We start from the raw sequence: 27720 nt of genomic DNA, 5'->3' as shown, positions 1-27720 counted from the left end.
TTTCATGCCAATGTTGATTGTAGATCAAAGATAGTCCGATTTCAATTTCCAAGGGAGCCTATTTTGGAGTGGAAAGGTAACACGGCATCGCCGAGAGGTAGATTTATTTCCTATCTTAAGGCAAGGAAGATGATCAAAAAGGGCTATATTTATCACTTAGTTCGGGTTCAGGATGTGGAAGTAGAGTCACCAACCATTCAGTCCATCCCTGTGGTGAATGAGTTTCCCGATGTTTTCCCCGATGAGCTTCCGGGTCTCCTGCCAGAGCGAGAAATTGAGTTTTCTATTGACCTACTACCAGATACTCACATAATATCTATTCCTCCATATATAATAGCCCCCGAAGAGCTGAAAGAGTTAAAGGAACAACTAAGGGATTTGCTTGAAAAAGGTTTTATCAGACCTAGTACGTCATCATGGGGAGCACCTGTGTTGTTTGTAAGAAAGAAAGATGGTCCTTACGAATGTGTATTGATTATAGGCAACTGAATAAGGTGAAGATCAAGAATAAGTACCCGCTCCCGAGAATTGATGATTTATTTGATCAGTTACAAGGTGCCAAGTATTTTTCAAAGATAGACTTGAGGTCTGGGTACCATCAGGTAAGGGTTAAGGATGAAGATATTCCGAAGACAACATTCAGGACTAGATATGGGCACTTAGAGTTTCAGGTTATGTCGTTCGGTCTGACCAACGCCCGAGCAGTATTCATGAATTTAATGAACTGTGTGTTTAGGACTTTTTTAGATCTGTTCGTAATTGTATTTATTGACAATATATTGGTATATTCTCGTTCAGAGGCTGAGCATGCAGATCATCTGTGTACTGTGCTCAGAGTTCTACAAGAAGGGAAGCTGTATGCAAAAATATTTAAATGTGAATTCTGGTTGAACTCTGTAGCTTTCCTTGGGTATGTTATTTCGGGTGAAGGTATCCGGGTGGATACACAAAAGATTGAGGCAGTAAAGACTTCGCCTAGACCCACAACACCGACGGAGGTTCGTAGATTTCTCGGTTTGGCAGGTTATTATAGGAGATTTGTGGAAGGATTTTCTTCCCTTTCAGAACCTTTGACAAAGTTGACTCATAAAGGAGCAAAATTTCAATGGACTGATGTTTGCAAACAGAGTTTCCAGGCATTAAAGGACAGATTAACGTCAACACCGGTTCTAATGCTTCCAGAAGGGATCGATGGTTACGTTATCTATCGTGACGCTTCAGGCATTGGGTTGGGTTGTGTGCTGATGCAGCGTGGTAAGGTTGTGGCTTATGCTTCTAGACAACTAAGAAAGCACGAGAAAAACTACTCGACCCATGATTTAGAGTTAGCTGCGGTGATTCATGCACTAAAGATGTGGAGGCACTACTTGTATGGCATTCATGTTGATATCTATAAGAGCCTCCAATACATCTTCAAGTAAAAGGAATTAAATCTACGTCAAAGAAGATGGTTGGAGCTACTTAAAGATTATGACGTTGATATTTTATACCATCCGGGGAAGGCGAACATAGTAGCCGACGCCCTCAGCCGTAGATCTATGGGTAGCCTATCATATTTACAGCCAGAAAAGAGGGGAATAGCCTATGAGGTTCATCAGCTAGCTAGTCTTGGAGTTCGGTTACTGGACTCAGGTGATGTTGGAAGTACTCTTCAGGATACGAAAACATCCTCTTTAGTAACTGAAGTAAAGGAATGCCAGTACGAGGATCCTATGTTAGTTCATTATAGGAATACCACCTTTCAGAAAGAGAAGACACCGTTTGAAATTACAGAAGATGGGGTCCTCAGATATCGAGGACGATTATGTGTGCCTAATGTTGTAGGGCTGTGTCGGCAGGTTATGGGAGAAACTCACTATTCTCGTTATTCTATCCATCTAGGAGAAACAAAGATATATCATGATATCAGGGAAGTGTATTCCTCAAAGGATTATGCGAGGTTTTATATCATGGAGATAGTACGACTGCATGGTGTCCCTGTGTCTATCATCTCGGATAGAGGAGCTCAGTTTACAGCTAACTTCTGGAGGTCCTTCCAAAAAGGATTGGGGACTCAAGTAAGTCTTAGTACAATATTTCATCCCCAGACAGACGGACAGGCTAAGCATTCTATTCAAACACTGGAGGATATGTTGCGAGCTTGTGTAATAAACTTCAAATGGCTCCATACGAAGATATATCATCTGCCGCTTATTGAGTTCATATATAATAATAGTTATCATTCCAGTATTCAGATGGCTCCATACGAAGCTCTTTACAGATGGAAGTGTAGGTCACCTATAGGGTGGTTTGATGTTGGAGAATCTGGATTACACGGGCCAAACTTGGTTCAGCAAGCCATAGAAAAAGTAAAGTTAATTCGGGATCGACTACTGATAGCTTAGAGTCGTCAGAAGTCATATTCTGACGTGCGGCGACGAGACTTAGAGTTCGGGGTGATGTCTGGGTATTCTTAAAGGTATCACCTATGAAGGGTGTGATGAGGTTTGGCAAGAAAGGCAAACTTAGCCCACGGTATATTAGGTCTTATAGGATCATTAGGAGAGTGAGCCGAGTAGCTTATGAGTTAGAATTGCCCTTGGAATTGGAGTCTGCCCATCCGGCTTTTCACGTATCTATGTTACAAAAGTTCATTGGCGATCCTACCCGAGTGGTGCCCACGAATGATGTACAGATTATAGAAGACTTATCATATGAGGAAGTTTCGGTTGCCATCCTAGACCGACAAATCCACAAGCTGCGGAATAAGGAGGTAGCCTCCGTGAAAGTACTTTGGAGGAACAACAATGTGGAAGGAATGACTTGGGAGGCCGAGGAAGACATAAAGTCTAGATATCCCTACATATTTCCTCCTCTAGAGAAGGGTCTGACTGAGACATCATAACCTCAAGGTGCGTGTATAAATTCTTATGTTGGTTATTGTTGTTTGTCATATGAAGCCATTGTCGTTATTCATAATTATGGTCCTGTGTGTCGTTAGGTTACTAAGCTTCTACAGGGAGAGTTGGTAGTGGTGTTGTTACAGAGGCGACCTTGCCAAAGTTATCTAGATCATAGGGAGTTGAACATTCGAGGACGAATGTTTCTAAAGGGGGAAGGATGTTACATCTCGCGTTTTCGTACGTTAAAATTTCATTTTTAGTTAACCGACGTAGACTCGGGGATGAGATCATCTTCACATTAACGTACTTACGCTATTTATAACAGGCGATAAATAAGTGTTATGAAGGATAAAGGGGTACACGGATTAAAGAAAAATGAGTTTCGTTGAAAGTGGCCAATTTGGAATAAAATACGAGACGAGCGATAATACCTGATAATTATGAACTAGTACCATGTAAGGTACCATATAACCACGGTAGTATAATATATATAAAGTACATATGAAGCATTTTAAAAATAAATAGAATTTTAAGTAATTTGTGGTAATTTTTATATTATGCGGGTAATTGATTAATTACCGGGTAATAGGATATTACCTAGTTAACTAATAAGCGGATAAAAATTAAATATCCCACCCCCACCCCACATGGAAACTAGCCACATTATCAAGAAATGACTAAGAGTCATTCCTTGATTGTATGTCAAATGGATACAAATCATTCTTTTCAAGACTTGGATATCCAAGTCTTTCTCATTTCATTTCATTTTGGAAGACTTTGCATTTAAAGTCTTAGGATCAGAAAGTACTTTCTGAAATTTAAACAAAATCCCCTTTCTCACTTCCATTACAAATATAAACAATAGCAAGAACATTTTCTTTCTTCATTCAAACACTGTAACGCCAAGAGCAGAAGCTTAATTCCGTCCAAATTTTGCGGTTCTAAAAGAGTACGGTGTAATCTTTGCCAAGAATATTATACGGAGTTTCCCTACTCCATGTATGTTAAGGCCCTCCCCTCTTTATTTTGGCATGGTCCAAATTATACTGAAGAAACGAGCAAACATACAGTTTCCATAAATTACTCTATTCATAGAAATAGTAGGGGTGTCTATATTCTTGATTCCCCATGAAAAATATTATTATTTTCTGTTCGTGGGTCTCAGAATAATACACAGTTGAAAAAGTTTATCAAGAAGGAATATTGAGATTATTATGCTTTTTCATGCATTTCACTCATTTATACATGTGCATTGACCCATGACCAGATGGCGTTATATACGCGTATATATGTAAATATATGTATATGGGATATGGGAAAAGGTTACGGCATTATATACGCACCACCACCTGATCAGCTGGTATATGTTGATGATATTGCCCACAGTGGCCGAGATGATATGATGAGATGCCCTTAGTGGCTTGATGATATTATATACACCCACACCTATACATGGCACGACATTTATACGCACGTGCATGACATTATAGACGTTTCAGAATTTACAAAGTTATTCAGATTTAAAGATGTGTTTCCGTATTCTGTATTTCATCTATGTCTTTTACGTACTCGTTTTCATGCCTTACATACTCAGTACATTTTTCGTACTGACGCCCTATTTCACGGGGCCTGCGTTTCATGCCCGCAGGTGCAGGTAGGCAAGATGACGGTCCCCCTTCTTAGGATCCCTGATCAGCGAGAGTTGGCGTGCTCCACTTGATCTGGAGCTACTTTGATTTTGGTACGATACATTTGTGTATATATATGTATATGGGTATGATGTGGCTCAGTCCCGTCTTTGTACAGTTATGTTTCTATTAGAGGTCTGTAGACAGTATGTCTAGTTAGGTTGTATGTAGCCTTGTCGGCTTTCAGTTTTGGATGTATAGTTGTCTATAGCAGCCTTGTCGGCTCGTCCACTGTATTCTACATGTATATGTACATATGCCTTGATGGCAGGTTTCCTTCACGTATGTTATTTTCGTAATGCAGCAGATATTATTTAGGTTCATATCTTAGACGCATGCTTAGGGGTGTTTGACAGGTAGTACTCAGGCACCCGTCACGGCCCATCGGTTTGGGTTGAGACACATCCATCTTGTCTTGGTCTTCTTCAGTGACCAAGCATCGGAGATAGCTAGCCACCTCTATGGGGCAGATAGAATCAGAGCATCCTCCGGGACCGAGATGATAATTGATCGCTTACGCCTGGGATCAACACTGGGGGTCGGAAACTGATTGGTCAACTTAAAGCTCGAGGAAGACTCACTCGATCTCTTCCTCGGTACCTCCAAGTCATCCAAACCGGTGACATCTTCCACTCCAACAAATAGCCACGGAAAGGGTCTTCTGCTCCGTGGACCTCTTCTTCGTGGCAAGTCTCCACTGCCTGAGCTTCATGTATCATCGACTTAGTGAATGAAGGAAATGAGGGGGAATCTCTCATATCTATCACACCAAGTATATCTTTGGGAGAACCGCCTTCATCTCGGGGAACCTCTATCCCGGTTTCTATACCAGTATCAACCGCCTCCTCGGTAGCCCTCTCACCTCGAGTCGAAGCGCCGTCAGCTCTTTCTGGATCGGGGACTTCGGTCGAAGCCTTCCCCTTAATCACATCAAGTCAAGGTAGAGCAGTTTCAATTCCCACCAGCTTAGTAGTTCCTTGAATCTCGATTCCAACTTGTACACGGGCCACCAGCCCGGAGTCTTCTTTTTCTTTTTCTTCGGGCTCTTCCCTTAGCCGTTGGACTGACTCCAAAGTTAAATGGATGATGTTCCCCTGGGGTTTATGGTCTATTTTTTGGGCTTCTACCCCTCAGAGTTGGTGAAAGTCGAAGCCCTCTTCCTCTTCTTCTCCCTCACCGGTTTCGAGACAGATTATGGGGGAAGGATTTCTTCATCACCAGACGGGGGCCTCATCATCACATCCTTCGTGAGACCTACAAAAAAAGAGAAATGAGTTAGTTCGAAAAAATATTCGAACAATGGTCAAATCATTAAGTCAGGAAGAAAAATTTACCATGACTACTAGCCTCTCATCGACCCTTCGCCAAATCGTACCATGCACGCTCAGCATGCGTCGACTGCAATATTAGGCTCCTGACCTAGTCCTCAAGTTGGGGAACCACACCCGACATCCAGGCAACGGTTGTATCAAGTAAATTACTGATATGAAAGGATGAAAAAAACAGAGACAATAAACAGAAATTAATGACGGAATTATACTTACGTTTCATGTTCCATTTCTTGGGAAATGGCATACTCTTGATCAGGATCAAGTCCGAGATTTTCACTCGAAAAATCGGCCCATCTAGTCCCGATATTTATCCTCATCTATGATCGAGAAAGGTACCCTGATGGCCTGATGTTTAAACTTTATTAGTCTCCCTTGATAGAATCGGGCCTATATAGGCATATGAGGTGGTCGAGGGTGAAGGGAAGCCCATCAACTTTGCTTACGAAGAAACAAAGTAGTATCACTATCCTTATAAAGAGGGATGAATTTGAATGAGGGTCACCTCGTATTTCTTGTAGAAATCTATGTTAATCGGATCCAAGGAACCTAACGTAAAGGGTAAGTGTAAACACTTAAGAACCCTTCCACGTGGGTGGTGATTGACTCTTCTGGAGCAGGCACCACCACATGTTTCTTACCCAATTGCAATATTTTTTTAACCTGGTAGAGGAATTTTTCGGTTATCGAGCATATATACCTCGATACTGGCTCAAATCGGCCCGATACTGAGGAAGCCTTTTCAACCTTGAAAAATCAGAATCAATGACACACCCTCCGGGAAAAAACCCTTCAGGGCGTGGCTTTGCCACTGGTTCCCCACCGACCGACCGTGACGAGCGATTTATACTTTTATGAATGAAGAAGAATGGGAACTGAGGAAGAGCACTTGGTATTTTGTGATGAAACAGGCGAATAAACACCAAAATCTGAAAGGTTACAACTTTGAGGAAAGCGAAAGACTAGAAGATAAGAGTGAAGTAGATTTGAAAATCAAGTTTGGGCAAAAGAAGAAAGATACATTTATAGGTTTAGGATGACAGTTCAAACCTAGTAATAGATGATCACCGACTGACGCGCATTAAATGCCTGGGAAACTGTACCGACGAGACGTTTCGGTTACCCCTGCTGCTTACGTCATGATGTATCGAGGTGAAGATCGAGGGCTCAAATCGTTTCTTGTCATTACTTCCAAAAAAAAGGGACTATCTGTATACGGTCAAAATCGGGCTTGCTCTATTTTATTCTTAATCGAGACCGGGGTGTGGCAGGCCAAGGTTCGACCATGTTTCATACCGAACCATGACACGAAGTTAGATTGCCAAGCTCGTGACTCAGGGACCGATCGAGATCGAGGTCAGCCAAGATCGAGACCAAGCAGGATAGAAATCGAGCAAGATCAAGGGAAGCCTGCTGAGCCAAATAAAGGAAAGCCAAGATATTCGCGATCGGGCGAGGATCACGGCGGAAATCTCGGCACGTATCAAGAAGAGACCGATTAATCAGCTAATCATGGGATTTCTTACTGTATTTAGGATTGTATTAAAGGTAGAACTTCCTTACTATATAAAGGGGGTCTGTGCATTTGTAAAAGGCATCATATTCACGCAATACAAGGCAATATACTACCATTCTCGTAAGCTCTCAATACCCTATTATTTTATTCATATTTTTCAGTGAAATACTCGTTTGGTTCGAGGGCCAAAACCATACACTTCCTTTGGTTTGCTTTTATTCTATTTGCAGTTAATTTCATTATCAATTTACGCTTTTTCTCAGTTTGCGCCAAGTAAAATCACGTGTCCTTAAAACCACAATATAAATTTAATTGTTATCCGTTTTTAAGGTAAACAAAACTCAGTTTCTTTGATTTAGCTACTTTCTTATGTTTGATTGATACATTGATTAGAACAGAAGATCTTTTGTGTCTCACTATTGTATAAATTTTGTGGAATAAGTCTCTTTCTTTAGGCCACCAGCCTCGTTGAGCCACCCCGAAATTTAAGGTACGCCGGGGATAGCAGGCGCCTAATGACTCCCCAAGAATTTTTATCATAGGCTTAACAGGTTTTTGGCGGGGAGAACTGACACGAATATAAAACCTTTTAAAAAACCATGGTTAAAATAATATTTTCCTGCAACACTAATCCTCACTATAGTAGATCAAAAGCTACAAGCGAAATAGGAAATAAATATGGTGGAGACTCAAGTTAAGGCAAAAAATCACCAACATTATAATGAAAATGAAATGATATTGCCTATTTAGTTGGCCAGGCATGAGGACTGAAATGTTCAATTGCTAGTTGTGGAATGAATACTAAGCCTTATAACATGATGGTAAATAATAGGCCTGAATCCAAAAAAAATACATATATATATATAATATTAATAACGATAGTATGTTCAAACTCGTGAACTCACAACGCTATTTAAAGGCAAAAAAAAATTGATGACTTCTCTCCGTACCTATGATTTATAATATTGCAAGTTGCTTTCAGTAATGCAGACATCGGTTTTTTATTGGATACAGCTTTATTTGCTTTAATTTCTTTCTCTATATAATATGTGCTCATGTCGGGGTCTTTATTGGTGGGTGGGTCATTTGATTTATTTAGAATATGAAGTGAGAAAAAAAAAATCCGTACTTTAACGTCAATTTAGAAGTTATTATAGCAAATTTGAAAACTTAAACTAAGCTTATAGTAATTAATTATTATGAGAAATACATGTGATCAAATAATTCCGCAATAATTTTGAAGAATTACGAAGTTTGGATTTGTTATAGCTGCTGAGGCCAATATATGTGAAAGGTTTATTAATGTTGTGTGTGTTTGCCATTATCAATTCAAGTAAATGAAATTGTTTGCCATATTATATTCAAGAAATCTGTCAAAGGGAATGTGTACTTTTGGCTTTTCAAGTCCCTCCAAAAAAACAAATATGGGGGGGGGGGGGGGGGAAGGGAGAAATGGATTGGCTTTATCTTTGGTAACAATACATAGAAAAGTTTGACTAGCAATTTTACCTATACATAGGAGGAAAACCTCGGAAGAACGTACCCAAAGACTATAAGTACTCTACATTTTGGGCATTAAGAGAAAGATATACTGGTGGTGTAGAAAATATTTGTACAATAATATTGAGTATTTAAAAAGTAATTGAATATTAGTACTTACTTGATACATAACATGTTTAAATTACATTGATAGTATAATGATTCATTATAAATCCTAATGGAAAATGGGAAAGGACACGAGCCCCAACATTGTGTCCACCCAAAAATCATCCAAAACAAAGCTAAGTTAGCCTTGTATTGTTTCTGTGCAGTACTGTACGTTTGGTAAGTTTGTGGGTTGGGACAGTTGATTCCCCGGAGGAAGAGTCTTTTTTTAGAGTTCGACTAAATTCGAATTCGCGCCAGGAAGTTCCATATTGAGGAACAAAATGCAATCCTAACAAAGACGATTTTATGCCCAGAGCTCGAACTTGAACCCTCTAGTTAAAGATGAAGGAGATCTTACACCCTACTACGACTCTTGTTCGTGGAGGGGGAGAGTCCTTATCCATGGAAGTCTTAGGACAACCAATAAAATGTAATTTCTGAACGACAAGCTCAATGAAAGCTAAGTCCATTGTCTCCACAAACAATTTACAAAAATCACTTTATTATTCCCAAGTATCTGCACGTGAAATCCCAATAATTTCTCATGCATTTGTGGGGTCCTCTTTTTGCCAGCCACTTTCCTTTTGTTCTCTTGCCTACTGTCCAACTCCTAAGAATCTCATTCTCTTAGTCTTAGCTTAGCTCTACTCTCTTCTCCTCCTCCTCCTTCTATGTTTTTAAACCTTTGTTGAGTTCATCTTCAAAAGCTGCAATTGTAGAACTTTAAAAAAACAATGTCACTTTGCCAATATTCCATTCTTTGTCTTCTGCTTTTTGTACTATTCTTCACTTCTTCTGGAAATGGAGCATTTGGTCATGCAGATAATGAACTACTTCTCCCACTCAAAACACTTCAAAGGATACAACACAGCCATTATGGACCAAGTTGTTCATCTCAAAAATCAAGTGAGTTTGTGCACATAAAAAACAAAGACATTGTAGCTTGAGCTAATCATTTTTTATATCATATACTGTAGTGTATATTAGTGGTTGTTTAGCTTTTCTCATATCAATGTTATCAAACTCTTTCTTGGGATCTGCTATCATATATTCAGCCACTTTTCATGCTTTAAGTCATCTAATTAACACAATTATTGCTTCTCTAATCCCTATATCCTAAAAGCAGTATGTGCAGAGGTTGATGTAGGCTATTTATATATATGTGAAAACCTACTAGAATTTCATTCAATATTAAATTAGGAACTCTTAAATTCAAAGTACTGTAATGAGTTCAGTGTTAAGAATTACCTTCAATCTTGAAGGTATAAATCCTTCAAAAATCCTGAATCCGTCTCTGACTATATGACCAGTACGTGTTGTTAATTGTCGTCATCTGTGGTTTTCCAGGAAGTGAAAATGGGGCAACAATATTAGAAATGAAGCACAAAGATTACTGCTCTAGATCAAGAGATGACTTGAATGGAAGGCTGAAGAAACAATTAGTAGCTGATGATATTCGAGTTCGGTCAATGCAATCACATATCAAGAACATTAGTTCTCAACAAGTTGAAACTTTATCACAGACCACCCGAATTCCTATCACTTCAGGTGTCACAATGCAGACTCTAAATTACATTGTCACAGTGACATTAGGCGGTCGAAATATGACAGTAATTGTAGACACAGGAAGTGATCTTACTTGGGTTCAATGCCAACCTTGTAGATTGTGTTACAATCAACCAGAACCTCTTTTCAACCCCTCATTTTCATCTTCTTATCGATCAGTTGTATGTAATTCATCAGCCTGTCAATCTCTTGTATCTGCAACCGGGAATTCAGGATTATGTGGTACTAATTCACAAGCTTGTAATTACCTTGTAAGTTATGGAGATGGATCATACACTAAGGGTGAACTTGGCCAGGAGCATTTGGTTCTTGGAAATAGTTCAGTTGACAATTTTGTTTTTGGCTGTGGTAGGAATAATAGAGGTCTGTTTGGTTTAGCTTCAGGTCTTATGGGACTTGGAAGGAGTGATCTTTCCTTAATATCTCAAACTTCTAATGTGTTTGGTGGCGTTTTCTCGTATTGTTTGCCTTCAACTGACGCAGAGTCCTCTGGTTCACTAGTATTTGGTGGTGATGCTTCAGTTTTCAAGAACTCTACACCAATCTCTTACACTAAAATGGTTCCAAATCCACAGCTTTTTAGCTTCTATTTTCTCAATCTAACTGGGATGACTATAGGTGGAGTTGTTGTTCAAGATTCAAGTTTTGGCCAAAGTGGATTTCTCATTGATTCTGGCACAGTTATTACAAGGCTTCCTCCTTCCATTTACAAAGCTGTTAAAGCTGAGTTCTTGAAACAATTTTCAGGATACCCTTTTGCACAAGGTTATTCAATTCTTGACACTTGTTTTGACCTCTCTGCATATGAAGAAGTGAACATTCCAACCATTAAAATATATTTTGACGGCGGTGCTGAGATGGAAGTGGATGTTGCTGGTGTTTTCTATTTTGTGAAGAGTGATGCATCTCAGGTATGTTTGGCTTTGGCAAGCCTACAATATGAAGATGAGACTGGAATTATTGGAAATTTTCAGCAGAGAAACACTAGGGTCATATATGACACAAAGCAGTCACAAGTTGGATTTGCAAAAGAAACCTGCAGTTTCATGTAGATTGACAGAAAATATCTAAGGCCAATAATGACTCGTTGGCGATAATATCTTTAGTATTTTGCTAGACAGAGATAACTATTGGAGCTTTATATATGGAGGAAGATACAGATATTATGGTTGGTAGTTATTGTTATGTAAAATATCCCTTAAACTTATGTAACAGTTCAATCCTTTCATAAAATGTGAAAACAGCATATTGACTACAAGAGAGGAACCTCAATTGTTTTTCTCTATAATAACAACACTACTAAGTTGTATGTACAAAGAGAAGATGATAAGTGAATTTTGCTTTAGGTGAGTCAGAAAATACTGATGCTTAATCATCTTATCAAAATCAAAAGTTTTATAGGAAAGAATACAAATTAGCATATTCTTTACAAGCATATAAAAACAGGCATCAGGCCCCCGATAGAATGTCTCGACAACCGAGCCTGTGGTCCGTAGGTTGTGGCAGGAAAGAAAAATGACAGAGCCAAGAAAATGATTCCTTTTTATCCTCGAAATCACAACAATACCAGAGCCAACCACAGTAGCATGTTTCAATTCTTGAGCTGGATTCACAAGTACTACTTCATAAAAACAAATTTACAAGGTCATTTGCTAGAATGGTAACAACAACAACAACAACGACCCAGTGTATTCCCACAAGTTGGGTCTGGGGAGAGTGAGATTTGCGCAGCCTTGCCCCTCCCCTGGACGGGCGGAGAGGCTGTTTCCGATAGACTCATTTGCTAGAATGGTACAAAATACAAATGGTTAACATCAAGTTGAGCCATACCAGGTAAATAACTTTGTTCAGTGTGCTCTAACTTCTTTACCAGAAAGCTAGTAGATCCATATTTCTTGTAGGAGAGACAAAACACATTTGCACACCAGAATGGTGGAGTTTACTTTCCCTACTATTGCACTTATGAATCCACTAAATGTTGATCGACATTGGTTACTAGTGGAGTCATCTCCAGCTTTTGAGCGCCCAAGTTATCGTCGCCCTTTTTCCTATTCAACATCTCAGTTGGTAGAATAGAAGCAGTGGGATCACTGCTTGGCACCAAAAATAGAAGGCCAATTGGAAGGACCCTCGAAATGCTCCGGATAACTACTGCTATCCAAAGGTTGTCAAATTGAGTCCTTGTGACATTCAAGGTGTGAAGTAAAAGGCCTCCAGCCCAAGATGCTGTGAGACTACCAACATGATCAATTGACATTAGCAAAGCGAAGAAAGTTCCTTCAATGCCAGAAGGGCAAAGCTTTGAACTGAGTACTAGAAGAGGCATCCATCTGAGACGCCCGATCATATGAGAAATTGCTGCATCGCATACAGCAACAACATAATCAGGGATTCCAAACTGCAGGTTTACTCGTGATATCAATATCAAATCCAGCAGTCCTGAAGCGCCATATAATAGCTGAGACCAAAAAAGTACGAAACGAAAAGGATGGTTTTTAAAAGAATTCTGGTAGAGGAGAACTCCGAGAAGATAGCCTACTGCACCAACAGAGGATATTGTACCTACAATCTCCTGCATAAATGTCGAAAATGGATTGATACTCTGTGATTAAGATGTTATTTTCCAACTCCATAAGAAGAGAAATAAGGAATATGCAAAGTCATGAGCAAGAGGTAAGATCTTGAATCACAAAGTTGTCGACAAACAAGATTTGAATGGATAAAAGTTCAAGTACCTTTGAGAACAATGGGCCATCCTTTGCATCTGTATACCAGTAAAACATTCCCTCGTGAATATGCAAACTCAATGCAAGGGAAATGTACATGTATAGACATGGCCTCCACACATTCTCGCATTTCAGTGCCATCCACATAGCCTTACAAGCATCCAAGAACTTTTGACCTACCTGTTTGCAGAAACATAATTTCACAATACAAATATAAAAAGATCAAGAACTGTCCTAAGCTGAGCACAGGGCAATATGAGGTTCCAATATACCTGCCTGTATGCAACATTGTGTATAAACGGTTCGTGCAGCATCATTCCTACCAAAATTACCAGCGCAGCTGGAATGCTTAAAACTCCGAACACTCCCTACCAGATAATATTTATCAGGAGACAAGGAAATATCAAGTGACAAGAGGCAATGACAAGTAATTCAGGTTACTCGTGACAACATCATTATGTTCATTCTAGACGTAAGCTAGAGTAGGTTAAGCCAACAAAAAGATTAATGAAGCCATAAACACTTATGGATATTAACAAACCAATATATCTGAATAATATACAGTAGTTTCATCTAACAGGAAAAAGCATTTGTCAAGATTCATTAAACAAATCAAGAACAATCAGTCTTGATAAATGATTAGCCAATTAGCAAAATGCAAATTAAAACAGAAGCAATATTCCATCGATAATGATCGAATTAAGCCAGCGATACCAAACCTTAGATCCAATTAGATGAACCAAAAAGCCACTGAGAGTGTACCCAATCAGTTGCCCCACTGAAGAGCTTACTCCACACAAGCTTTGCATGTCACTGGCAAGAGAAGGATGGCTTATACTGTTCTCTGTGACACATGCATCAATAGTAACATCTGCTACTGCCTGCGCAGCACTACCACCCATTAGGCACAACAAAGCAGATGCAAGTTGTAACTTGTCGCCGAATGACAAACTGAGCATGGCAAAAGCACCAAGAAAACCTAAAGAACAAAGGGAGGCAAGTCAAAAGAATTCTTTTCTGTCTGTTATTTGACAACTCAACATCTGAAATTGGATAAAGTAAATTCTTTAAACCAACTATAAAGCAACAAGCTATTTCTACATTCTAGAAAAGATAACTAATCAGTCACTCAAAGATGACTCAATACACAACTAATGGGGGTCAATTTATGAATGCTCTATATCCATTCCACTCTATTTGGGATTATTAATTCAATACCATATAGTATGTCTCTTATAGAGTACAGGAACACCGATAAATGTAATGTTATTTTTAGCAGAAGCACAACAACTTACAGAAAAGTAGATTTGCTATGATAGCGATGAGCAATCAAATATCTTAGCATTTAATGTTGCGGAAGTCAAATGTATATAGTGTGAATAAGTCACAACTACTATACCAAAAATTATGACAGCCACCAAATAATAAATAAGACAATAAAGCAACAATAAAAGGAACACCAGAATTTACGAGGTTCGGCTAATTTTGCCTACTCCTCGGACACAACCAATATTTTATTCCACTCCAAAAATACAAGTGAAATAATACTAAAGAGAGAAGATACAAATGCCTTAAACAGATGAGAAGGCAAATGAGAGGTGTGTTTAAATCCTAAACATTAGGCCTTCTTTTATAGGGGAAAAAATCCCCCCGACTCTTCTCCCAACCGATGTGGGACTTTGGCATTTTGCCAAACTTCAACAAATCTCCACCTTGGCAAAATTCCACATCTTCAATTCTCTCTCAATAACAAATTTTGGTTGTGTCTTCATCTTCAATCTTCAGTGTTCAACAATGTTGATCAAATCCAAACAATGTTGAAACTTGATCGTAGTCACCACTTTTGTCAGCATATCAGCAGGATTCTCTGTAGTATGAATTTTCTTCATCGTGACTCCACCTTCTTCTATGATTTCTCGTACAAAATGATACCGAACATCAATGTGCTTCGTCCTTGCATGATAAACTTGGTTCTTCGCTAATTGAATAGCACTTTGACTATCACAAAAAATTGTGATACCTTTTTGTTCAATACCAAGCTCCTTTAGCAATCCTTGAAGCCAAATTGCCTCCTTCACAGCCTCTGTAATAGCCATATACTCTGCCTCTGTTGTAGACAAAGCAACTGTTGACTGCAAAGTAGACTTCCAACTAACTGGTGCCTTTGCAAAAGTAAACACATAACCAGTAGTTGATCTTCGTTTGTCCAGATCACCCGCAAAATCTGAATCACAATATCCAACTACAGACTGATTGTCTTCCTGCTCAAAAACTAACCCAACATCTACAGTATTATGAATATACCGTAGAATCCACTTCACAGCTTGCCAATGCTCCTTTCTTGGATTATGCATATATCTGCTAATAACTCCAACAGCTTGTGAAATGTCAGGTCTCGTACAGACCATTGCATACATCAAGCTACCAACAGCATTTGCGTATGGTACCTTTGACATATACTCTCGTTCAGCTTCATCCTTTGGCGACATAGTAGTACTCAGCTTAAAATGGGGAGCAAGTGGAGTACTAACTGGCTTAGTCTTGTCATCTATGCCAAAACGTTGTAGTACTCTCTTCAAATATTCCTTTTGAGATAAACAGAGTTTCTTTGAACGTCTATCTCTAATTATCTCCATGCCAAGAATTTTCTTTGCCTCACCCAAATCCTTCATCTCGAACTCCTTCTTCAGTTGAATCTTCAACTTATCAATTTCTTCCAAATTCTTGGAAGCTATCAACATATCATCAACATATAGGAGAAGATATACAAAGGAACCATCTTTAAGCTTGTGCAAATACACACAATGATCGTATTTGCTTCTCTTGTACCCTTGCCGCAACATAAACTCGTCAAATCGCTTGTACCATTGTCTAGAAGATTGTTTCAATCCGTACAACGATTTTTCAAGTTTGCACACCATATTTTCTTTTCCAGCAACTTTGAATCCTTCTGGCTGAGTCATGTAGATTTCCTCCTCCAAGTTTCCATGTAAAAACGCAGTTTTTACATCCATCTGAACTAGTTCCAAATCCAATTGTGCTACCAAAGCCAACATAATTCTAATGGAGGAATGTTTTACAACTGGAGAAAATACTTCATTGTAATCAATTCCCTCCTTTTGAGCATATCCTTTGGCCACCAATCTTGCTTTGTAGCGAACATCTACTTGGTTAGGAAATCCTTCTTTCTTTGCAAATACCCATTTGCACCCAATTGCTTTCTTTCCCTTCGGGAGATTGGCCAATCTCCATGTATGATTCTGATGAAGGGACTGTATTTCATCATTCATGGCAATCCTCCACTTATCTTCTTCTGAACTTTGGACAGCGTCTTTATAAGTGGTAGGAACATCATCAGCTACAATTGAGGTTGCACAAGCAACCGTCTCTATGAGACGAACAGGTTTCGTTATTGTTCTTTTTGGCCTGCTGGTTGCTATTGATTCAAGTTGTTGTTGAGGTTCCTGAGTTGGAATCTCCTCTACTGGCTCTCCTTCCAGAGGGTAATCTTCATTTGTTTCCTCCTCTGCTTCTTGTGTAGGAAAAATAAATTTTCCCTCAAACTCCACCTGCTTAGAAGCACCTTCATTTTGTTTGGTATCTTCTGTTACCTTATTTACCATAGCAGATTCATCAAAGGTAACATCCCTGCTGAATATTACTTTCTTTGTCATAGGACACCATAAGCGATATCCTTTGACTCCAGAAGTAATTCCCATAAAAATAGCCTTCTTTGCCCTTGGATCCAATTTTGACTCTGTCACATGATAATATGCAGTTGAGCCAAACACGTGCAAAGAGTCATAATCTACAGCAGGCTTTCCATACCATTTTTCAAATGGTGTCTTGCCATCAATAGCAGCAGATGGTAGACGATTAATGAGGTGGCATGCATATGTAACTGCCTCAGCCCAAAATTCTTTGCCCAAGCCAGCATTGGACAACATACACCGTACCTTCTCCAGCAAGGTCCGGTTCATACGTTCTGCCACTCCATTCTGTTGTGGTGTATGTCTAACAGTGAAGTGTCGGACGATGCCATCATTTTCACAGACCTTATTGAAATGATCATTTTTGTATTCACCTCCATTGTCTGTGCGAATACACTTGATCCTCCTGCCTGTTTGATTCTCCACCATCGTCTTCCATTTGAGAAAAATTCCCAGCACTTCATCTTTGTTTTTCATTGTATACACCCATACTCTTCGGGAAAAATCATCAACAAAGGTTACAAAATAGTGCTTCCCACCCAATGAAGGTGTTTTGGAAGGACCCCAAACATCAGAGTGTACATAATCCAAAATGCCTTTAGTATTATGGATCGCTGTACCAAATTTAACCCTTGTCTGTTTCCCTTTGACACAATGCTCACAAAACTCCAAGTTGCAAGCCTTTACTCCTTTTAACAATCCTTGATCTGATAGAGTTTTCAAGGATTTTCCTCCAGCATGTCCCAAGCGCATGTGTCATAGCTTGGTTGCTTCTGCCTCTTTGTCGTCACTGGATGTCACTGTCGCTGTCCCAATAACTGTACTGCCACGATAGCGGTACATATTATTATTCTTCCGATTAGCCTTCATTACCACTAGTGCACCGGAGCATACTCTCATCACTCCATTTTCTGCAATGATTTTGAACCCTTTTGATTCTAGGGCTCCTACAGAGATGAGATTCTTCTTCAAATCCGGTACAAATCGAACATCTGTTAATGTTCTGATCATTCCATCATGGTTCCTTAATCGTATTGAACCAATGCCATATGAGGTAAGAGGGCTGTTATCCGCTGTGTGGATGACTCCATATTCTCCTTCTTGAAATTCCACAAACCAGTCCCTGTTGGGACACATATGATAGCTACAAGCCGAGTCCATCAACCATATGTCTGATGATGTTGATGACTCTGTTGTAACTAATGAGAAGTCTGAATCATCACAATCAGCTACATTTGAATCCATAATGGCCTTTCCATTGTTATGTTTGGCCTTATTCTTCAACTTCGGACAGTCTTTCTTCCAGTGCCCTTTTTCTCGACAAAAGGCACATTCATCTTTGCTGGGTCTGGATCTTGACTTGGATCTTCCCTTCTTTGTCCTCGTTTGATTTTGAGGACGACCCCTCACAAATAGTGTTTCTCCTTCTCCGCCCTTCTGTTTTTCTCGCTTTCTTTGTTCATAGCTGTACAAAGCCGAACAAACTTCTCTGAGAGAAACTTCGTCATTTCCATGGAGTAGAGTAGTTTCAAGGTGCTCGTACTCATCAGGAAGTGACGCCAACAACATCAAGGCCAAGTCACCATCATCATAAGTTGTATCCATATTTTGCAAATCTGTGACCAACTTATTGAAACTGGTGATATGTTCATTCATCGTGGTACCAGGAACATAGGTGAAGTGAAACAGTCTCTTCTTCATGTACAATTTATTTTGACTGTTTTTCTTCAAAAATTTATCCTCCAGTGCTTTCCATAATTTACTTGCAGAAGTTTCCTTTGTGTATGGATATTTCTGCTCTCTAGCAAGGTAGGATCGAATGGTACCGCAAGCAACACGGTTGAGAATCTTCCAATCTTCTTCTCCAATAACATCTGGTTTCTTTTCTTCAATGGCCAGATCTAGCCCTTGTTGAAAAAGGACATCTAGAACCTCGCCTTGCCACATCCCAAAATGTCCGGACCCGTCAAATATTTCTACCGCAAATTTCGCATTTGACACAATTCTTGTCATAAGCGAAGATGTCAATGATGACGTATTATTGACACTTGATGTAGATTCTTCTTATTTATTGTCTCCCATATTTGACACAAATATTATTTAATAGTTGACGACACAAATCAAGATTATTTCCTTTCTGATGTAGAAGATCAGACTAAGCTGCAACCACAGAGCATACTCAGACAGAACCTTGACTCAGTTACCAAGATAAATTTTTTCTGATGTGGAAGATCAGACTATGCTGCAACCACAGAGCATACTTAGACAGTACCTTGGCTCTGATACCAATTGTTGCGGAAGCCCAATGTATATAGTATGAATAAGTCACAACTACTATACCAAAAATTATGACAGCTACCAAATAATAAATAAGACAATAAAGCAACAATAAAAGGAACACGAGAATTTACGAGGTTCGGCTAATGTTGCCTACTCCTCGGACACAACCAATATTTTATTCCAATCCAAAAATACAAGTGAAATATACTAAAGAGAGAAGATACAAATGACTTAAACAAATGAGAAGGCAAATGAGAGGTGTGTTTAAATCCTAAACATTAGGCATTCTTTTATAGGAGGAAAAATCCCCCAACTCTTCTCCCAACCGATGTGGGACTTTGGCATTTTGCCAAACTTCAACATTCAAGACAGCCATAAGTTGGTTTACATAACACTGACAACAAATATTATCTTGCTCAGCCTTTTGAATTTTCCTCTGTGTCTATATGTGCATATCCATAAGAAGTTACAACAAAAAGGTAAATTAGAGACATTGCTGTTGGATAATACCGTACATATTCTTCCATGTCACGGTGGCATCATCTTATTATTAGTGATGCACTGGTTCTAGAGGTAGACCAGCTACTGGAGAACTAAGTATATAGCTTACATCCAGTATGAGTAAGTCGAACTCTTGAAGGAGTGGGGAGTGGCATTAATAAAAATATTTGATAAGACCTTTATTATCACAGGTAATGAAAAGTTAACCAATGAAGACGAAGATTTAGTTTAATTCCTATCTACTTTGTAAATTAAGAGCTCAGTTAATTTACAGTATTCATATACAGCTTTGTCCCCAATCAAAAAACCCCACCCAGCGCAAGGATTTTAAGTCGGTTGTCATGTTTGGTCCAAATTTTCCAGTTAAACAAGACATTTGATCTTTTCAACATTTCAATTCAGAAGCTATTGGTCTGAGCAAACAAACCTAAATGTTCATAACTTAAGGTTCGAATTTGGAAATCAACACAACAACAACTACGCCTCAGTCTCAAACAAGTTGTCGGCTATATAAATCCTTATCGACTATGTTACTCCATTTAAACTAATGGCATAGTCAAAGATGATGATTAAATACAACAAATCGGATATCATTAATTTAAAGAGCAATTTTTATTGAAAAATACAAATGGTAATTTGTAAACTTTTATTGCCACCTAAAACACATACCAGCAAGAATGAAGTAAGGCCTCCTTCTGTATCCTCTAATGGGAAGAGTATCAGTTAAAAGGCCCCAAAGAGGCTTCACAATCCAAGGAAGTTGAATTATTCCCGAATATATTTGAGCTTCAGAGGGTTGTAGCTTTTGCTCATCCTTCATATAATACTGAGTACTAATCTTGCTTAGACCTGTACTCAATCCCTGATTAATACCATATATAATAACCACACCTGACACAAAGCTCCAGTGAAATTTATCACACAGCATTCTGAACCAATAATATGGTTTCAGAATTAGTCCCAACATTTTATTCTTTTGGCTCTTTTCTTTGTGTAGTTGTCCTTCTAACGGAAGTTCATCTTCTTCCCTCATTGTTCAACTAATTATTATTATTATTCAGTGAATTGATAAGCTGGTAAGATCCAGATCAAAAATGAAGTTCACAGAGTCAACGGAAACTGGGAGAGTCAAGTAAAGAAGAAGACATTGAATAAAAAAAACAAAGTGTACGTCATGTTAAACAAAATATATATATATAAGTTGTTTATATGTCCTTTTCTCAGTTGCCACAAATTTCAAACATAACGTAAAAAGTTACTCAACTATGTGAGAAAGAAGGAGAAAATATTACTAAACTATTGAGCCTGCTTAGATAGTTATAAGGTCTTAAACCAAATAGAAAGGTAAATAAATGCTCTTAATTCCTCCATTTTGCCTTTTACCTCTCAGCCAAACAAATAAGATATTTTTCATCCGACAAATAAAAAGGAATCAACTTACATGCACGGATATATATATATATATATATATATATATATATATATATATATATATATATATATATATATATATGCAACTTTTATAATATCATTGTAATTTAATCAAATTATAATCGATTACTCACTTCACTATATTTTGTTAGACGGTTATCTCTAGTTGCTTTTAATTGACCTTAGTGTATTTAAAAACGCATGTAAAACTTAAGTCTATGTTTAAAATAAATAAATAAGATTCCACCGTGTTTGTCGAGGGTAGTTGCATAAACCATCATTCTTAGATATGCTATTTAGAGATTAACCAATACTTATTTTGTCCTAAAATTTTGAACTAAAAATCTTAACTTCAAAACAATTCATTTTATTTTGTTGATCTGGAAAATTGAAAATCAGGATGTGCTGGCTAATTCCTAAATAACAAAGTGGCTACCTAGTGTCTTTCCACCGACAAATTGGACTTGGACGATGTGGGTGAAGTGCAGTAATAGCCACTTTTAAACCCGCTATTTAAAATATGTCCACATTTACAATATATTTAAAGTTAACCAATTCATCCAAACTTCACGACTAAGTATCATGAATTTAGAAATTTAAGACTTAGTATCCTGAATTTTTGAGCTGCTAATTTCAAATTAAGGATGCTCCTGAATTTTTGAACTACTAATTTAAAATTTAGAACATAAGATTCGAACTTCTGGACACGATGTCCTGAAGTTTGAACTTTGAGGTTTAAATTCTAGGATGTCGTGTCCTGAAGTTTGAATGAAATTGGCTAATCTTTAAATACACTATAAGTTGTTGATATATTTTAAACAACATACTTAAAAGTGGCTATCTGATGTCACTTTCATAGATGATGTGAAAGTATTCGTCGTAAAAATTGCACGGGGCGCCCTATTTGGTCGCCCCATTTAACCTATACACATTTTTTAAAAAACTTTAAACAACTTCAGCCCTCATTTCTCCTCCTCCTTCTCCCAGTGGTCTCTATATCTCTCCGGAACTTAACATTGATGTAACAATATCTCTCCTTCTGTGGCTTCACTCAATTCCTCAGAAGTCATCTTACCATACATAATTAAAATAATTGTAACATAAGAAAACCTTTTTGTGATATGGTTGATGTGGCTCAAAATATTTTTCTACATCATTAGTTTAAATCTCAAATATATTTTTGCATTTCTCTGAACCCCCTTGACACCGTCTCCATCGTCGAGACGCTATGGTCAAGCAGAACCGTAGCGCGTTCCTCGACATTTCGATCCAGAATAAATCAATGAAGCCATCTCCATACCTAGAATATGGAATTTGAAAGGTCAATCTTCCTCCTCAAAAAATAGAAACTTCAGCAGTACATACTCAAGGTTTTAAAAACTCCAGCTCTAGAGCTGAAGTTCGCCAGTTACAAACAAAAACTTCAGCTCTAGAGCTGAAGTTCGAGAGTTACAAAACAAAAACTTCAGCTCTAGAGTTGAAGTTCGACAATTACACAACAAAAACTTCAACTATAGAGTTGAAGTTCACCAGTTACAATACAAAAACTTCAGCTCTAGAGCTGAAGTTCGTCAGTTACAAAACAAAAACTTCAGCTCTAAAGCTGAAGTTCGCGAGTTACAAAACAAAAACTTCAGCTCTAGAGCTGAAGTTCGCCATTCACAAAACAAAAACTTCAGCTCTAGAGCTGAACTTCAGGCCCGGCTATTAGAATGCTGAAGTTTTGCGTGATTGCCTTTGCTACTTCAGCCTCGTATGCTGAAATTATGCGAAAAAGCGGGTACGCTTGCAATTGTTTTTTGCAAAGCGAGCACAAGTTAAAACGTGACACAAAAAGCGGGTATAAATGCAAATGCCCCTATTCGTCTCAGCCTGAATTGGTTAGACTTTAGATCCACTAAGGCAAAACCCCTTACTGATCCAATTGCATGATGGGCCAGAATAGTTACTAATCACGGGCCACTAATTTTTGTTGGGCCCGAATTAGATATAACTATAAGAGATAGGGAAATTTTCGTTCCTATATCATATAGGAAACTATATTACCAAATATGTTCATAGTTTGCATATTACCCTTCATGCTAATAGTATTTCTACAAAATATAGACCATGCATTAAATAAGGAATCATTGTAGCTGTAAGCTTCCTTATTTAGGCGCGCTAAAATTGGGGGATTAAATATTCTTCCAGATCTTCCAAACGCAAATCACGCACATTAATCTTCTTCATCGGTTTCGTTTCAAATTTAGCGTCTCTACATCAAACGCAATTATTCTTCTACAATTCAAAAACGAATTGATTATTCTTCTACAATTTCACAAATCAAAAACGACTAAATCTTCTACATCAAACGCAATTATGTCCAAATTTCAGTAATACAAAGCAAAGGAAAAAAGAGCAGCAATTCCACCATTGACAGCCATTAAAAAGCTTTGAAGCTTTGAATTCAAATTTGGATTTTCAAAAATCATTATTTGTTTGGATTGGGTGTTGTTGCAAATAATTGGGAATATGGTTTGGAGTTTATATCTCAATTTTGAGGGGTTTTGGTGAAGATTAGACTTGGTTTTGACTGAATTTCGGATTGAAACTCGAAGAAGAAGACACGACATACGTTATATTGCAGAAATTGTAGAAAAATTATAGATAAATTGTAGTTAAATTGTAGAAAAATTATATTCTATTGTTTATTTATTTTTCTTTTATTCATTTAACTATTGTATGAAAGTTGAACAACATTGTATAAAAATTATATTTAAGTGGTATTATATTGTAGTTGCATATGACTTAGTAGAAATAATGTACGAAAATTGTAGATAATTTGTATAATATATAATTAGTTGTATGAAAATTATTTTTAGTATGTATAAATCAGATACAAAATGTACAAAAGACATATTGTATAAATTTTGTATAAAATTTGTATGTAAGTTTTATGTTATTGTAGTTGTATTTCACTGGGTGGAAATAATGTGTGAAAGTTGTAGATAAGTTGTATTCCTCTATAACGGGAGATGTTGGCATACCAAGTAACTTTAGTGTTCCAGACGAACATGAATGAAAATAAATATAAATTATGTTATAAACAGTTTGTTGATATTTTGTAGATAATTTGTAGAAACATTGAAATTTTGTATTTTCATATTAATTTGTCAAATGATATGTAGTTTTATTGTAGATTAAATGTAAAAAACAAGCCATTGTGAGTCTTATTTGACTCATTCATCACATTCAACCTATTCTACAAATTCATGCCTCTTTAAATACAATATAACCATACTTTCTTGAATTTAAAGGTATAGCAATATATATAACTTAAAAAACATCTTCTCCTCTGCACAAGTTAGTTCCAAAATAGACGAAGTGGAATAACAAGCTCCCGTCAAAACTTTTAACACAACAACACAAAAGCTCAAAAATAAATAAACAACAGTCTACAATTTATCTACAATTACTGCAATATAATGTATGTTATGTCGTCTTCTTCTTCTTCTTCTTCTTCTTCTTCTTCTTCTTCTTCGAGTTTCAATCTGAAATTCAGTCAAAACCAAGTTTAATCTTCACCAAAACCCCTCAAAATTGAGATATAAACTCCAAACCATATTCCCAATTATTTACAACAACACCCAATCCAAATAAATAATAATTTTTGAAAACCCAAATTTGAATTCAAAACTTCAAAGCTTTTTAATGGCTGTCAATGGTAGAATTTCTGCTCTCTTTTCCTTCCCTCTTATATTACTGAAGGAACCCAAAATCATAACCATCAAAAGTTATTGATGTGTATGAACTTTGAAGATTTGACTTCAATTTTGACTGGTTGTAGAAGAAAAAACCTTGATTTTAGATATTAATGGTAGAGGGTTTCAATTATTTTTCTGGTTTTAGCATAATGGTTTGAAACGTAGGTGTGTGGTGATACATGGGTGAGGGTGTGGGGTTGGGAGAGAGAAACGTGGGGTGTGGGGATTTGGAGGAATATACGGTACCATAAATTTAGGAGTGATATAAGGTATAATTAATGTACAGTTAAAACATCTTATGATATAGAATTGGTAATTAGGTATACTAAATGTAATTATATCAAACCATAAACATTGAGGGTAGTATAGTTTCCTATATGGCATAGGAATGTAAAAATTCCTAAGAGAAAAGAAGAATTAATCCAAATAGTCGTCCATTCAATCGCTTAAACTAAAAATAGCCGTTATGCATAATTTATGTATCATATGTACATAATTGTGTATAGTCAATGTAAAAGCTAGGTATATGGCTAGAAAAAATAAACAGTAAATATAGCTAGTTATTTATGTAAAGATCCCATAAGATAACGAGCCCCTTGTTTGTTGTGTTTGATCGACACTGAATTGGCCTCGTTTGGTATGTAAAAATTGCACGGGGCGCCCTACTTGGTCGCCCCAATTTAACCTATACCCATTTTTTAAAAAACTTTTAACTTGTACCCATTTATTAAATAACTTCAGCTCCCTTTCCCCTCCTCCTTCTAACATTTACCTTTTATGTAGTACGTATTTATTTTTAGTGCTCAGCACACATTGAAACAATTTATGTTTGCTTTAAATGTACATATGTATTCTGTAATATAATACCTTTGAAGTTGTTCTACTCATAATAAGAATTTATGCTGAATACGCTTCTATATTGATAGTTCTTTATCTTTATCAGGTAGGTTTAGAATGGAACTTGTTTAAAATAAAATTTGAATTCAAGAATATTAATAATTCAATAAGCAAGAAATAACTGGAGTTTAAAATTACAAAACGAAAGACAAAAAAGCAGAAGCTAAAGAAGAAAGAAAAGAACTGGAACACACAAGCACTAGAAAGAAAAGAGAACTAAATAACTTCAGCTCTAGAGCTGAAGTTCGACAGTTACAAAACAAAAACTTCAGCTCTAGAGCTGAAGTTATTTAGTTCTCTTTTCTTTCTAGTTGATTAACCGCGAAACACCAAAAACTGTAGTGATTGCCTCAGACTTCAGCTCTAGAGCTGAAGTTTCCCAGTTACAATACAAAAACTTCAGCTCTAGAGCTGAAGTTTCCCAGTTACAACACAAAAACTTCAGCTCCAAAGCTGAAATTTCCCAGTTACAACACAAAAACTTCAGCTCTAGAGCTGAAGCTTACAAACAAAAACTTCAGCTTTAGAGCTGAAGTTCGACAGTTACAAAACAAAAACTTCAGCTCTAGAGCTGAACTTCAGGCCCGACTACTAGAATGCTGAAGTTTTGCGTAATTGCCTTTGCTACTTCAGCCCCGTATGCTCAAGTTATGCGAAAAAGCGAGTACGCTTGCAATTTTTTTTGGAAAGCGGACACAAGTTAAACCATGACACAAAAAACGGGTATAGATGCAAATGGACCGTTTGGTATGTATCTGTAACCCATATTCAACGGATAAAATTTATAAAATAAGTTGAAAAATCATAATTTAGAAAATAAAAGGAATTTTTTCAATAAAACAATTAAAAGAAATAAAAAAGAGACAAGAACGAGGAGAAAGGAAGGAACGAGTGTGATATTAAATGTCTTGGGGTCTCAAAAATGGTTATGGGCTTAGATGGGCTTTAGAATTTTTTTTAAGAAGAGATGGAATACTAGATAGGAATATGTGAGATATAGTAATTAGTTATTTGTGTAAAACAAATAAAATTAATTGTGTATATGTTTATATTTTAATTGTTGAAGTCATGCTCAAGGTGCTTCAATGAATTTACAGTGAGAAAAAAATAAAACAAAATACAACTAGAATATAGGTATTACATGTTCTACTGATTAAGGGGGGCCTGATGATCACCATAAATAGTAAATCTATGTAATCCTCCCATGATTAATAAGGGAATATAAGAGAAAAAAGTTCAGCAAATAAGCCAAAGAAAAAAAATGCCAATTTTGAAATGAAAATAACATGAGGACTGAGGTAATTTTAATGGATAGGATGATTGGATGAAGGATGTAGTGTAGTCTCTGTTTTATACTTTCCTCAAAGTAATCAATTATCATATAAGTTTATATTCCTCGGGAATGGTAGTAGGTGTTTAGTGTTTACACACCAAAGATGATTTTCGGCAACGGTGACATGGCACTATAAAATTATAAATACTTCACTTTTATTTATTAACTACATTAAAATTATATTTTTACTTTTATTTGTTTATTTTAGAAATCAAAAGAATAAAAAATATTTTTTCTATTTTACCTTATTATTGACTATTCATTTTTAAATTATTTTTCATGACTTTTTGAAGTGCTACTATTATAATATATATATAATTTAATGGGAGTGCAAAATCTATTACGGACAAGTGAACGGAGGGAGTAGAATATAGTTACCCTGGGGAGTAGTTAGCTACTAGCTTCATTTAAACATCTACTAATTAAATGACTAATGTCCCCTATTTTCTCCCTAAGTAAAAGGGACGTAGCT

The 27720-nt window shown here is 37.2% G+C and overlaps 2 protein-coding genes across 2 annotated transcripts; one reads left to right on the top strand and one right to left on the bottom strand.

The window, feature by feature from the left end:
* Positions 1-9674: 9674 nt before the first annotated feature.
* On the top strand, positions 9675-11885 carry LOC104224785 (aspartyl protease family protein At5g10770-like). The gene is made up of 2 exons (XM_009776494.2): positions 9675-9967; positions 10409-11885. Exons 1-2 carry the CDS (start codon positions 9796-9798, stop codon positions 11677-11679), a joined length of 1443 nt encoding a protein of 480 aa, XP_009774796.1. The 5' UTR covers positions 9675-9795; the 3' UTR covers positions 11680-11885.
* Positions 11886-12143: 258 nt separating this feature from the next.
* Positions 12144-20984, bottom strand: LOC104224784 (probable folate-biopterin transporter 3). Its single transcript, XM_070171444.1, has 5 exons — positions 20514-20984; positions 14073-14332; positions 13626-13721; positions 13363-13533; positions 12144-13199 (listed from the first exon to the last, which is right to left on the bottom strand). Exons 1-5 carry the CDS (start codon positions 20875-20877, stop codon positions 12588-12590), a joined length of 1503 nt encoding a protein of 500 aa, XP_070027545.1. The 5' UTR covers positions 20878-20984; the 3' UTR covers positions 12144-12587.
* Positions 20985-27720: the final 6736 nt, after the last annotated feature.

Source organism: Nicotiana sylvestris, chromosome 3 (genome assembly GCF_000393655.2).
Source record: "Nicotiana sylvestris chromosome 3, ASM39365v2, whole genome shotgun sequence".
Taxonomy (NCBI): domain Eukaryota; kingdom Viridiplantae; phylum Streptophyta; class Magnoliopsida; order Solanales; family Solanaceae; genus Nicotiana; species Nicotiana sylvestris.
The sequence above is the reverse complement of the archived record's forward strand: the minus strand, read 5'-3'. Positions and strand labels throughout refer to the sequence as shown.

What these genes read in the sequence shown, in the direction of transcription:
- LOC104224785 (XM_009776494.2), top strand. Translation starts at nt 9,796, where the DNA reads ATGTCACTTTGCCAATATTCCATTCTTTGTCTTCTGCTTTTTGTACTA. An exon ending in TTGTTCATCTCAAAAATCAA is followed by an intron (nt 9,968 to 10,408) that starts GTGAGTTTGTGC and finishes GTGGTTTTCCAG; the next exon opens with GAAGTGAAAATGGGGCAACA.
- LOC104224784 (XM_070171444.1), bottom strand. Translation starts at nt 20,877, where the DNA reads ATGAGGGAAGAAGATGAACTTCCGTTAGAAGGACAACTACACAAAGAA. An exon ending in TTCATCTAATTGGATCTAAG is followed by an intron (nt 13,722 to 14,072) that starts GTTTGGTATCGC and finishes ATTATCTGGTAG; the next exon opens with GGAGTGTTCGGAGTTTTAAG. An exon ending in ATGGCCCATTGTTCTCAAAG is followed by an intron (nt 13,200 to 13,362) that starts GTACTTGAACTT and finishes ACATTTATGCAG; the next exon opens with GAGATTGTAGGTACAATATC.